Source organism: Elgaria multicarinata, chromosome 10 (assembly GCF_023053635.1).
Source record: "Elgaria multicarinata webbii isolate HBS135686 ecotype San Diego chromosome 10, rElgMul1.1.pri, whole genome shotgun sequence".
Classification (NCBI taxonomy): domain Eukaryota; kingdom Metazoa; phylum Chordata; class Lepidosauria; order Squamata; family Anguidae; genus Elgaria; species Elgaria multicarinata.
This window is the reverse complement of record NC_086180.1, coordinates 64,207,332-64,222,310: the sequence shown is the minus strand read 5'-3', so window position 1 is coordinate 64,222,310 and position 14,979 is coordinate 64,207,332. Positions and strand designations below refer to the sequence as shown.

Below are 14,979 nucleotides of genomic sequence, written 5' to 3'. Positions count from 1 at the left end.
AATTAAAAAAAGACATAGCTGCTAAAGACCCATTTAAAATAAAGTCTGTTTGGCCCTGTGCTTATGTGGGCAGGAGCTATGGAGGATATTCCTTTTTTTATTTTCTATATTGCCCCCTTGGAACGTGTTACAACCTCTGCTGGATTTAATCCCATGAGACCCCAAGAGATCATGAGGTATCTGTTGGGAAATAAGTTTAAGGGCACAATCCTATGCATATTTAGACAGAAAAAAAATCTTCAACTCCCAGCATGCCCCAGTCAACATGGCTGGCTGGGGCATGCTGGGAGATGTAGGACTTTTTTCTGTCTAAACATGTATAGGATTGCACCCTATGTCTGTGAAGTTTATTTTAAAGGCCTGGAAAATTAGGGAGGTTATATGCCAAGATGGAACCTCTTAGGCCACAGTGCAGCTAATTTCATGTTGTCTTTTGAAAATCTGTCCTGATCATTTTTGTTTCTTTATGTAATGTGTATGACATGATTTTGTTATGGTCTGCTTAGGCTTTTGTCAAATAAATCGACTGATTGATATTCAACATTCCTACAGATGTTTCACCCTTCCAAACCACCGCAAAGCTTGTTTTAAATGAGTTGCAGTAGCAATGAAGAGATGTACAAAACGTCAAAACCACACCAGCCCCAGAAAATTGGCTAATCTTAAAGGTGTTTAGTTCTTAGCTTTCCTCAAAATTCCTACATTCCTTTTGCCTTAGCACTCTGGGAACTTCCATATTTGCCTAGATAAGTTTTGAGTTTTTAAAAATCTGGGTGAATTTTTGGTGACAGATAGAATGGCTTCAGAAAACAGGTACTTTCCGACGAGACATTTATTGATTTAACCTGCGTCATTCACAGAATTTTACAGACATAGTTTTTCTCACTTGTTATCTTTCTGTGTTTTCCCATTGCTTCTTCCATTATTTTCACAGCAGAAAAAAAACAGATAAGGAAGAAAAGATGGAATAGATGCCCAATGCATTTTGATTCATAGCGCTAGGAATTCTCCATCTGAAAGCACCCGATGACTCAGCATTTTAAGCGGTTTCTCCAAATTGCTACTTGTTTCATCTAACTGTGCTGCCTCTGTCTTCTCTCTCTCTCTCTCTCTCCCTCTCTCCCTCTCTCTCTCTCTTATGGAATCCTTAAACCACAGTTCATTTTGGAAACAGCAATAAAAGTAACATTTGTAAAAATGGCAACTTTGAGCTTTTTATAAAAAGACCTAGTTTTCATTCAAGCAAGGTAGAATTATACTTCCTGCTGATTTCTATGTCTTGGAGGGAAATGGTTTGCAAAGTGTTTGTTATCTGGCGTACCAATTTTCTCATTATACATTTCCCGTTTTGACAGCCACTAACAGATTTGATACAGTTGTCATATGAAGATGAAAAATTAATTACCAAATTGTATTTTTAAAATTGAAAAGCAAAAATCCATTCGAGTAGGCCAATGGCACTTTTCTGTGTCAACATAATCAATGCATTTGAACATTACCCACAGAAGTCCTGTCATATGACATTCTGTAATACAATACAATACAATGCAATACAAATGTCCCTTTATCTTGGTAAATCTGACCACACAATAATGAACACCATCACTTCTTTGGTTAGAAGGTTTAGAATGTTCAAAGCATTTTGCGTAACATTATTTCAATAGCCCTTACAATAACTCTGTTTGCATATTGCAAATAGGGGGCTAGGGCAGAGAGAGGGTAAATTTGTCTAATGGTGCAATCCTATGCATGTTTAGACAGAAAATAGTCCTACAACTCCCAGCATTCCCCAGCCAGCCACGTATGTTAGAAATATTGTATTATATTTTTATGATCTTGTATTGTGGTATGTATTTTTGTGAACTGCCAAGGGAGCTTTGGCTACTGGGTGATATAGAAATCATCATCATCTTTGTTGAGACACTTCAAATCCATTTTTCTGAAAGTGGATGCCTGATCCTTTACATAAGGATGTACAATAATGGTGGCTGTCAAGTTGTCCATATAATATTCTCACATCATAAACTCTAGAAACAAGTGTTCCTTAATCCAAATAATCCTTAAACTCCCAAATGTAATCCAGATAAAATGGAAGTACTGTTATTTGGGGGCTCAGATAATACTGGATTAGGAGTTCACCATCTTCTGGATCAGGCATCAGTCCTCCTGAGGCAACAGGTTCATAGTTTGAGAGTACTCATGGACCAAGACCTGAACATGGGTTGGCCAGGAATGGTGGGTTTTTTTGTTTGTTTTTAAATCAAATTCACTTTCTTTGCATACTGTGAACTGTATCTTTTCCTGGAAACATCAACACAGGCCTCAGTCATTCATACTTTTGTTACCTCCGGTTTAGTTTACTGGACCTCACTTAAAGACAGTACAGATTCTAGAACTGGTCCAAAATTGCAATTGTGAGGGTTTTGACAGGAGCTTTCCATTCAGAACATATGACAGCCACCTTCCACCATCTTCACTGGTTGACAGTCTGTTTCTGGGCTCAGTTCAAAACACTTGTTTCACCTCTTCCAGCTTTAAATGGCCTAGGACCAGAATACCTCAGGAACTGCAGCCTGCTATATGAACATTCTGAGGGCTTTGTTCCATTTTGAAGGCTCTCTTTCTCATCCCACTGAGAGAAGGCCGGTGGATACCTGGGAGTTCTGAAGCACTTCTCAGACTTGGTGTTCTGGCATCTGGAATAGTCTCCATACAACAGGTCCCTTCACTGCTTGCTTTCAGGTGGGCAATGAAGATGGTTTTATTTGGGTGGACCTTTTTAGATCCTTGACTTTATCATGAATTCTGGGGCTGTTTTAAATTATATTTTACATTTTGTTCTCTTTTATGCTTATGTTTTTAAAATGTACACTCTGATTTTTTAAAAAAGCAGGGTACAAATAAAATAAAATAAGATTAGTTATTATGCTCTGGTACAAGACACATGATAAAGAATTTCTAACTCGGGGTGAGTAACATATCATGGTTCACCTGTGGCCCATGCTCCCCTGAGTGCAGCCCCACCATCCCCTGTAACCCCCATCATGCCTTTAAAAAAACACCGGGGGATGGGAAAGGAAAATAACTTGTGCTTTGCCACTAAAATTTGGCAACAAACTGCTATTGGTGTGGTTCAGACAACATGCTACACCACGCTGGATAACCACAAAATGGTTAATTAACCATTTTGTGGTTAAGCAGCATGGTTTAGATTAAAAGCATGGTTCAAGCCACTGAGGCTTAAAATGGACAAATTTACCTCAGGTTTTGTTTTTTAACCTCACCTCCTTTTTAAAGAAATCCAGAAACATAGTTGGAGCAGTGCTCTCCATGTTGGGTCAAGATGAAGGAATTGGCCCCTAGATTGCCCACCCCGTCTAATGAATTGCTCAAGAGTAATTCAAGGGAGAAGGGTCCTGGTGACCATACATTTTTGGTTGGTTAGTAAGGCCAGCCAAAATTTCTCAACCTTTGAGCATCTGAAATCAATGCACAGAATTGATTATAAAGCAGGCTTCCATTACATTTATTTTAATGTTATGTGGAAGTTTTAAAATCTCTTATTGAGGTCTTAAGTACTTCAATAGCCAAGACAAAGTATTGAGTTTGGACCCTAAGCCAAATTCTAGAGCTCCAGGATCTAGTAGTCCACTTTCCCCAATTCCAGTAGATTATGTACAGTAGTTCAGCAGTTCTGATGGAAACCCAGTTTCCAAGCATAAACAACTGGTACATCTGTGAGGGGCCCTTCATTCTTGTTCCTGTAACTAACATCTCCAGGAACTATGTCTCCCACCCCAAATACTAATGGATAGGTTGATTATGTTATCCACACCTATTTTCCATCACTTTCTACTGCAGCTATAATTGCCTCCTTGTAGCAAACGGCTCTTGGGGTACTTACAGAAGAGGCTCTTATAGAGCTATTACTGTGTCTAAATCATAGAATTTTACAGTGTGTGTGTGTGTGTGTTTTTTCCAGATGTCAACTTCCACTTGTAACCGTCCCAGGTTTTCTCACTGCTTCTTTCGTCTTTTTCTTTATTGCAGAAAATCCGTTAACGAAAGAAGAAGACAAGATTGCTGCACAATATCTTCTGATTGCTAGTGTTAGGCTCCCTGGTTTTCTTTCTCTCTTTCTTTTCTTTATTGCTTGTTGGTTCTGAGAAGCAGAAACATCACTAACCAAAGGGGTTACTGGGAAATCTGATTCAGATGCCATTTCCATTTGTTGTTGCAACAAAGCACTGAGCACATTGGATGGACATGGACTAGAAAAGCTTTCCCTAACCTACTGCCCTCCAGGTGTCTTGGATTACAACTCCCATCATTCTGAGCCAGCCTGGCCAATCCAACAAGGTCATTCTTATGTATTGCCTTAGGAGGTCTGGTGGTAAAGATGGTGTTGCTACTGCTGGTTTAATGAATAGATCCTTGGCATCTGCATATGTTAATTTCCTAGAAGTTTAAAGTGTTATTACTCTCCTTAATTTAGAGTGATTTTTAAATCTCTTATTTAGAGTGATTTTTTTTTGCAGGACTACATATAGGTGAGCACCGCAGAGCACCCAAACCGAAGAGAACTCATGACCTTCAACACCCATGTGGTTTCCAAGTTTAATAATCCATAGAAGAAACATGCTTGATTTACCTCATTGGAAAGACCTGGAGGATTGTCTTGAACATAATCCAAAAGCTTTTTAGGAGGCTGCATCATATAAGCAGAATTGCGAGATGAAATGGAGGAGAATCAATGGCAGCAAGGAATGAAACATATGGAGAAGGTGACATAGTTAGAAACTGAGTGTTGACAGATTACAAGAGTGGTACAAACATAACAAAATGGGAGGAGTAGACTGGGGTGAAGAATGTGTGACAGTAGCTATCCAACCATCTGAATGAACCTTCAGTTGCTGCAGCTAGTAAAACTATAGTTCAGATAAAACCAATAATGTCAGGAAGAACATGCACACATAACTGAATATGCGCCCTGGTTCCTATTTACATCTCTTAGGGTGAAAATAAAGGTTTCTGGGCATCCATGGGATGCAAATGCTCAACATTCTGCTGCACCCTACTATCTCCATTCATTTTGTTGGCCTTGAGTGGAAGTTGGCTATGGAACGTGAGCACCAATGATGGAATTCAACTCAGACCTTGCTTCCTATATAGATGTACTGTAAAAAAAAAAGGTCTCTTGGCATGCAGATAAAAGGCAGCTAAAGGTAGATTATGTAGTGTGAAAATTGAAGTATATTTGGGCTAAGCTTCTGGAGCAAAAAACAACAAACCCTATTGCTTTAATTAATTCTTTAAACAAAGTAAATTGTTAAACAGCTGGAGGTTATATGTTTGAGATGCAAAGTCCAGAAATCGATGGAGATCTAGGTTCCAAAGAAAATGCATAGCTTTCACCAAAACAGCAGCCATGAGTCTAGTTCTCCATTCCCCACTGTCATGTCTAGAATAGGTACGGGGTACTTCCAAGTCTGTGGGCTGATCTGCAAGGACGGGTAAGTTCTGCTATATGTTACAGAGGGGGAGGCAAAGCTTAACACTATTGTTGCTTCAGTGGTAGTTGCATATTTAGCAGACTGTCTAAGTTTGCCTATCGGTTGCATAGAGATGATGTGTTGGCAAAGTAACTGCTGCTCTTAGAAAATGAAAAGGCAATACATAATGAAAGCGTCAAAACAGCAGACTGTCAGGTGACAACTTAAACATCAGCTGAACATCATGGCTTTTTGAATCCAAACCTAGTGGGATGATTCTGGCAACATGCAATGAAACCCCATTAGTGAATTCTTGGTGACGTTCCTAGGAATAGACTTCTCCTTCTGGTGGCTTGGTTAAGAAATGGGGTTTGGCATGTGTTATCTTTGTTCTGATGGGGGACTTCTTTCTGCAGAAGGGAAAACTGGCCAGTTCTTTTCATAATGGAGAAGCTGGGGAGTAGATGAGTGATAGATGAGATGCCCTCTTTCTGGATTGAGTCTAGAGATGGATGAAGTGGGAACGTTCCCTGCAATGTATTGTGATTTCAAGCCACAATGCAAGAGCAAGTCTCGTCCCTTCCATGCTTTCCAAGTGTGCCATAGCCTGGCTGCTCTCTTAGGGCAGTTTTGGACATTACTGAAAGGCAACAACCTGGGCAGGCTGGTCCGATTATCTCCCCAGAGGGGTTTGAGGAGCACCTAAGAGCATCTTAGGACATGACCACAAGAGCCTCCACCTTCTGGAAGTTATATTGTTTCACTCGTGCCCTGAGACTTGAGCAGCTTCAAATTCACTAGCTTGATGGCCATCTAAAACATGCACATTTTCCCCATTAATGGTCCCTTTTACACATCACAGCAGCAATGACAGACGCAGAAGGCTCTTATGCATCCAGGTGACACTGGGTCCAGTAATGTCTGAAGATGCTCTTGAGTGCTCTTAGCTTCTCTCGTGGGAGACAACAGCATAAGATTGCTGGTGTCTGACATCAGAAGACTGACACATGGGGAGAAGGGAGCCTCTTGTCACTTCTGAGCACTTATTTTATTTTAAATGGCTTTGACTTTTTGCAATAGAGACAAGTTCCCATATAACTGTGCACTAAACTGTACTAGTGACGACTTTCATGGTTAAATCTAAGCTAACAGCAAGCAGTTTAGATAACTAAGTTCTATTTGCAACTTAACCATTACCTTTAGCGATGGCAACCAGCATTTCCAAATTAGTGATGATCGCCAGTGTTTCAACAGGCTAAAGAAATAATTTAGCAAAACTGCAAAAGGGAGTTCACTGGTCGTCCAACTTGGGTAGCCATTCTAAAGAAATGTCACCCCTATCCACTATGATGGGATTGCTAATCCCCCAAATGAAATGTAAATATGACAACTGCAATGTATTAAAAACATACAACAAACCCCAAATGACAGGATGTATCAATTATTCCTTTTTTTAAGTCACTGAAGCACATTAGTTCAAACCTAAGGTGGAAAGAAATCTTTCCTCTGGTTGAATTACTTATAGTGGTGAAACTGAGAAGGAGAGCAATTTAATTCCCTCGCCCTCTCGCAGCCCCTTACACACCCTCCAAATCTTTTCCAGAGGACTGGGGCTGATTTCAAGGGGTCAGGGGGTGTGGGCTCTAGGGGGAGGAGAGGCCGTTTATGAGCGGACTTCCACTCACACACGGTTGGGTTCCGCCCCTAGGCATTTTGCATCCAGAAATGTGAGCACTGCACCTTATTTTCCTAAATTTGATATATTAATAGTCTAGCCTCACTTACCGGGCGTCCAAACTCCAGCTCTGAAAAGAATTTATACCAGGGTTCATTTTCTAAATCTATGTCATCTGGGTTTATGCGATCAGTCTGGAAGAGTTGTGAAGGAAAAAGGGAAGGAAAAGGCACACACTGATCAAAGTGCTGGAAATGACCTGTCACACTGATGACATACAAACATTAACATAAATAATAGGAGAGAAAGAGGGTGAAACAAAAACAAAGGAATGGAGAAGGGGATTTCGTGGTGATGTGAGAACTGATTTGAGAGTTGTCACACACTGGCTGTTTGAACTCTTCCTTTTCAGCATCCTCCAAATGGTGGTTGTGTGTATGCAATATAGAAAATACTGTATTTTAAAAATATTCTTCACAATATGGAAACAAAAGATTATCTAGGACTACTATGGGCTCTTTTTTTAAAAAGAGCATTGTTGTATAACAAATAAAAGCACTGTTTGCTTGCTTTCTTGTTTGTCATTTTGTATGAATAAAGAAAGTTTCCCAGTGGGTTTTTTTTAAAAAAAGAAAAGTTTTCTGCTTTATTATCAATTTAGACAAAGTTTATACAGGCTAACCAATGGAAGTTAAAGGTGCATGATATGAAGCAATTATTTGGTCCAAGGAAAACATGTTAATTTTGCATTTTAAAGCCAAGCACATAGAAATAGTATGTAGCATGTCGACAGCTAACATACCCTCACATCTGTAAAACAAACTACACATATAACATTGTTGAATCTATATGTAGAAAGAGATTGTAATAAGTGATCCAGAGAGATGGAAGCCATAATATAGCATCCAAAAGTAAGCGGTCAATTGGTGCTGTCAGCTGTAGAAGCACTTGCCATTTTTTCAGGGCGAGGAGAATAAATCTTGCCACCCATTCTTACTCCACCCCTCCAATAGATCATGACTACCAATCATCCTTCTATAGTCAAGGTCACACAGATTGGGCCCTATATACAAGGACCAGGAAGACCTGGTTCAAATCCCCCTAAATTCAAATCCCCATTCTGGCACGATGCTTACTAATTAATTGGTTACATTAAACGAATTAAAAATTAACTAGCTAAAAATATGCCCTCAGTTTATCAGGTGTAGTGCTTAGAGTGATTGCACTTAGAGTAGTGCTTAGAGTGATTGCGCAGTAGAGGGCAGCAATAACCAGGGGCTCTGCTTTCTCAGCTCCTTGCAGTAAGACAGCTATGCCAATACACGGTAGTTGTACAACTCTGCTTGGAGCTGAGCTTCACCTTTCAAGACAACGTATACGTACTCAAAGTATCAGAGCTCTGGCAACACGATTCTCACCAGAAGCAGTACGAGTCTCAAATAGCACCTTACATCCTATATCCCACGTGCAGAGATGAACAGTACAAGAGCTATTGATTTTCCATTTGCCCCCACGGCTGAGTATCTTTCTTCATCTTGGCACTACAATCTAATCTGCTGTTCTTATGATGGTTACTTTTTTTAAAAAATGAAAGCTGTTTTTATATTAGATCCTGTAAACTACCATGGGACCAATTCTTAGGTGAAAAAAAATGAGATTAAACGTTTTAAATAAGGCATCACTCTTACAGAACAATTAAAACAACAACAACAACAACCCACACCTGACAGTCCTTTACTTTTTTGCACACCTAGAGAACAAATGCCCTGAAGTTGTGTACTACTGGCTGAGAGCGGCAGCTTACAACCACAGATGCTATTAGTTACCATTATTGCTAGAGCCAGGATTTCCCTCTCTTTCATTCATTACCATCCCACAAAATCCAGCCCAATTGCCAATCACTAAAGATTCTGGTTGTGCAGTAGTGGTGGCCTGTGTCCTTTGGGACTGGTAGCATGGAGGGAAAGGAAGCCAATAGTACACAAAGGCAGAGCCAAAGATGGGCAGAGCCAGTTAATTCTGGGTTTGCCCTACTCCTCCATTGTAAGGATAGTAAGCACTGCTGTACAATTCTTTTGCACTTAACAATTCTTTTGCACTTAAGATCTAATTGGGCCATAGGCACGCACAGCACATTTCATTAGGGTGTGCACATAGGGATTTTTTTTTAAAGGCTAACATTTCTTGGATACTCAGTCATAAAGGACATTATTTTTATTCATTTATTTATTAAACACTGCAGACTCTGATGCCCTACTCAGCGTTTGGCTTGCCTGACCACAGGAAGGGTGCTGCAGGTGAGAGGGGAGGGAATGAGGCGACCCTCAAGCCTCAGCATTGGTGGGGCTTTGTGGTGACTTTGGGCAGAGGAGGGGTTTATGAGGCAATATTAGCAACTGAAATACACTCACTCAGCTGGCTTGTTGGCTTACTGACTGGCACAATATCTGTGCAGACTTTGACATCTGCATGGCCCATCACAGCCTGATCAGAGGTCAGTGAGTGAATGTTGGCTTCCTGACCCCCCTGAGTACACCACACGTATACAAAAGCTATTTTTGCAACGTGAGTTTTTGTTTTGTTTTTTGGCACTTGCCACACCATAACTTCAGCTATGTGTGTAAACAAGTAAGTAAAAAAAACGTTACTTGATCTGCATAGTCAAAATGCAAGATGTTGTATGTTCATAAATGAAGAGGCAACTAAGATTGCAATTAAAAATAGGACTCCGGGTGCTTTTTATACTGTATTTTGTATTTGTGCTTTTAACCTGTTGGTTGTTTTATTATGGTTTTAATTTTTGTGAACCGCCCAGAGAGCTTCGGCTATTGGGCGGTATAAAAATGTAATAAATAAAATAAATAAAATAATTTTTCTCCACTTTATAACCAGGTACTAATTTACACATATTTCCTCTCCCCTCCTTTGATGGGGAGGTATGCAGGGGAGGACTGTGAGGTAATCTTTAGGGTTTACTTCTAAAATAACACAAATTTTTATGCATGGGAACAACTGTATCCATGCACACACCTTCCAGAGAAGGTGGAAATGGTGGGAAATAATGAAAGGGGATTGTAAAGGAACAAGGGTTGAGGAAGATCAGTTCAATTTCCTTCATCCTTGTCTAGTAATTGAGTGTATTTGTGCAAAATTGGCTTCAAAAACATCTTTAAAGGAAAAATGCTTTGAGAATTGTAGTACATTTGCTGTTGATCACACAAAATATACACAGACACATACAGGGTTAGCTTCATATCCAAATACTTCCTATTGTGTAACACAAGTAAAACTCGTAAGCAGTATAGAATAGCAGATTTAACATAACCAGCTGCAGAGACTTTTAGAATTCTACAGATAGGCATAAGGAAGAGACAGTAAAACAATAGCTAGGAAGAGAGACACTACAAATCACTTTTCCAGACCAATCATATGAAGATATGTATTCCTTTTATGAAATTAACACTATATGTATGTGTGCAGATAGAAGGATGGGGAAATGCATGAAAATTAGTAGCAGGATGTGGCATTACACCCCTATCCTAGTGAGAATTCCCCTTTCTCTAAGGCTTTCTCATTCCAAGCAGGAACCACCTTCTCTAACACACACTTGGTTTTACTGCCACCAGGACCTTTAAGGCCCAACCCTTACTCAGCCCTCTTTCTCTCAGTTCTCAATCTTAAAATCCTAACTCTGATCTAAACTCTCATATATTAATTCCCTATATCTGATCTAAACCATCTTGCAACAAATCCCTATCTTAGCTCATCCCTGTCTCCCAGGCATAACACCCAGTTTATATAGCACCCACACTTCACCCCTCCTTCTTCTAGCCAATCAGCTCACACATGCAAATCCACCTTTCTCTTCCTAGAGATACTTACCAAACCATAGATCTATTACAAGAATACAGAGATATAATACAAACTGTCCAGACGTCTTGTAAAGTCACCCAGGATAAACAAGTGATAAATGGAAATGACAGGTTACAAGGAGCATTGACCAAACCCTAGCTTTCAAGTTAGAGAAAACAACAACAACAACAACTATTTAGCAGAGTGCTAAATAGGAGCCAAAGAGTGCTCAGTCAAGAGATGAGGTGCAAAGTGCACCAGCTTCTCATGGTATTCATAATTCATTTTGAGCGCAATTCTATGCATGTTTAGACCAAAGAAGTCTAAAAAGTCCTACATCGCTGGCTGGGGCATGCTGGGAGTTGTAGGGCTTTTTTTTTGGATTATGCCTTTAAGTGCCTATGTTCCATGTTCTCTGTCAAAACCACACTCAACAAGGCAAACGAAGCAAAAGATCACTAAGAAAACCATTTTTTTTAAAAAAAATCCACATTAATAACTTTAAATAATGGCAAGAATGCATTAAGACAATGAGGTTGCCGACTGGACACTGGGATGAAGTGGACAGGAGGAGTATCCTGTACGCCTATGTATGGGCTCATCAGAGGAAAGGTGGGATATAAATATAACAAATGCATAGATAGATACATATTAGTTGTGGAGTACAGACTGGCGGGGGATCTACACTACTGCTTTAAAGCACTTTAAAGCGCTTTATAACAGTTTTGACAACTGTTTAGGCCCAGGACACACTGCATATACAGGTTTCAAAACGTTTTCAAAGTGCTTTAAAGAAGAGTGTGCAAGCTTTCAAGCTCTCCAGAACTCTTCATCCCGCAAAAACGTCAGGTAATTATGAGTTGCACACACACACTTAACACGGGCCTCTGAGATGGGACCTTCTCTGTAACAAGTGCTGTTTGACGGTCAATCTTTACTAAACTGAGAGATGGCCATGAGGCCATACGTATGGCCTTTCTGACATACTGCATAGTGATGCAAAGGCATCAATATGAACACTTTCGAACAGTGTTTTGCGTTTATTATACCTCCATGAGACTATTGTTCATGGCCAAACTAGACTGGGCAATGGGAGATCTATGATTGGAACTCCCACATATTTTTAAAAGTTAAAACCAGCCCTGGGGCCAGGGTGCTTGGTATCAATATGGTTATGAGGCACATAGCAGCTCTGAAAGAGGGGGCAGCCCTCCCCCATTATTGGATCCCACTGCCCCTGCATTTGCTTTCAACTTAAATGAACAACACAAGATATCCGAATATGATTCATGTAGTTTGGCCCCCAATAAATCCTTGTTCTTCTGAACAATGCATCTATGCTTGCAATCTCCTTGCCTGTATTCTCTGACTGATTTGATTTAATTGTTTTGATTTATTACATTTATATACTGCCCCATAGCCGAATCTCTTTGGGCGGTTTACAAAAAAACGTCTCTGTACCTCAGTACATCTGTTTCAATGGGACTTGAACTATAAGTGGTTGAACTATAAGGTTGGGAGACTCTAACTCTAAACCTTGCCATTCTAGATGTTTTGGCCTACAACTCCCATTATTCCTCACCATTGGCAATGCTGGCTAGGGTTGATGGGAGTTGTAGGCCAAAACATCTGGAGGGCCCTACGTTGCCCATCTGTGCTACTAACAAAGGAAAGCCACTAATGCACCTATAGATTTTGATGCTAGTATGCCAAAATGTGGCATACCTAATTAAATTTTTATAAAGTTTAAAACAGGAAACTGGGTTGATGATACAAAGTGCCTGTTTAGGATCAAATACACATTGTTATTTTTTTCTAATAACATGTTTCAAAAGCTAGAGCCAAAAATAATCTACACGCTGGAGAGTTAAAAACATATAAGTACAAAGACTACTCTGTGTACCTCCTGGCTTTGACTGCTAAAGCTTGTGCATTTCTCTCCATATATAGAGGAAGGCAGATATGCTGAAAAGGGATGCAACTGGCTTCCAGCGTCTTAGAGGAATGGATGGGGAGGGGGTGCACAGAAGATAATTTATTACCCAACACATTCTGAGTAATATAACTCTTCCTTAGGGGCATTTCTGATTCAATTCTTTTAAAGAGGTGGTGATGTGATTTTTCCACACTGTCTCATCCCCCTCCCCCCCTTTTTAGATGATATTAAAGACAGTTTTGGGTCTTTCTCTGAAAGATCCAAATCAGTGCCCTAACTGAGGAAGAGTTATCATACTCAAAATGCATTGGGCAATACATTATCTTCTGTACACCCCCTCCCCATCCATTCCTGCATTTTGTTCCATTCCTTCTATCCTACCTTCATTTGCTTTTTAGAGGAGCACAACCCTCCCCACTCCCCCAATAGATCTGTGAGGCTCATAATACATACCCAGAGCTGCCAATTTGTTACATTGACTGGTTCAGCATGTATCTACACTGTGCTAACAGCTGCAGTTAATTCTCTAAAGCCACAATCTTAAATTCTAGTCCCCACTCAGCCATGGAAACCCACTGGGTGACTTTGGGCCAGTCACAGACTCTCAGCCCAACCTACCTCACAGGGTTGTTGTTGTGAGGATAAAATGGAGAGGAGGAGGATTATGTATGCTGCCCTGGGTTCCTTGGAGGGGGAAAAGGGATATAAATGAAATAAATAAATAAATTGCACTTATGCGGTTCCCAAATGGCTAACACTCAACACCCAGGGTATAAAGGAAACCTTGCATGCAAAGAGAAGTTAGGCGCCATGTGCAACGTAAAAGGTGTGGTTTGATGTAGCAAAATTGCGAGACATTGGAGAAAACTAGCACTTCAAAGGCTACATTTTGTCATTTTGCTAAGAATGAGTTTAGTCTCTCCCCTCTCCACTCCAGGGCAGGTAGGAGGAGGTTGGAAGCTTCAGCTTCCAGTCTGAATGAACCATAGTTAAAAGCAACCCTTGTTAGGACATAATGACAAACCTCAGTGAGATGCCAGGGTGGGGGTGGGGGGCACATAAGCCAGAGGCTTGCCCAAACCTATTCTTATAGCACTAAATTATGGTTCAGTATTATGTCCAAACGAGTCCACAGCCTCTACTGTTTGATTAGGACTGTTACTGTGTTTGTAGGAACAACTAAAGCCTTCTAGTACACGTTTATCAGCTGTGGTAACTTCTGCAGCTTTCATTCATTTGAGTGAAGCTTGTGTAGGAGAACTTCCCAGAGGACAGTGCGCAATGCCTTTACTAGGTATCAGTTGCTCTTTTTATAGCACAGATTCCTTTCATAGGCTGTTCATTTTCTTTGCTTTTATAGCGCTATTAAGAGCACTGTGGAAGATGGACAGCTTTATTTCTCCATTTCGCTTGGGCATAAGATCATTCTGTGCCACAGTATAGTGGTCAACTCTTGCTGAGATGGAAATGCTTTCCCCTACTTCTCTATGAAGTTTCAGGAATCATCTACAGCTCTCACCCTTCTGTTTCTTCATTCAGCCTCTTCTCTGAGCTCTGCCAAAATAGCCCTGTGGGTGCAGTGATGACAATATGTGAATTCAGTGAGGGGATGGGGCACTTGTGTAACATGTGGTCACTCCCCTGTTACAGATGTACAAAAACAATTCAAATACAGAGGTCTATCCCATTCAATTCTTTGAAATCTTTAAGAAACATCTTTTGAATACTTTTGTTTCAGTTAGCATATGCTTGACTTTATTATTAATAATTTCTCCTATTTTTCTTCTCTCTCTCTCTCTCTCTCTCTCTCTCTGTGTGTCTTTAATGTTGTTTTACTTATTATTACTTTGCCAGTTTTGCAGCTTGGTCTTATATTAATTATTTTATAAAGTGCCAAGTTCTTATAGGCACTTCATTGTTGTTGTTGTTGTTGTTGCACCTTTAAAGATATACAACCAGCAGAACTCCAAGATGCAAAACCTTTCCTATGGTTGTATGTCTATACTGGGAGAATTCTCTACTAA

General features: G+C 40.2%; 1 protein-coding gene across 5 annotated transcripts in view; it reads right to left on the bottom strand.

The window, feature by feature from the left end:
• Positions 1–14,979, bottom strand: part of SORBS2 (sorbin and SH3 domain containing 2) — a 216,773-nt gene that overhangs the window by 43,695 nt on the left and 158,099 nt on the right. For 4 of the 5 annotated variants that reach the window (XM_063135627.1, XM_063135631.1, XM_063135628.1 and 1 more), the window contains 2 exons: positions 7,278–7,361; positions 4,652–4,708 (listed from right to left, as the gene is read on the bottom strand). The exons of the other annotated variant lie outside the window; for it this stretch is intronic. In XM_063135627.1, coding sequence (XP_062991697.1) covers positions 4,652–4,708; positions 7,278–7,361 — 141 coding nt within the window. The remainder of the gene's footprint in view (positions 1–4,651; positions 4,709–7,277; positions 7,362–14,979) is intronic. 5 annotated transcript variants of the gene reach the window in all.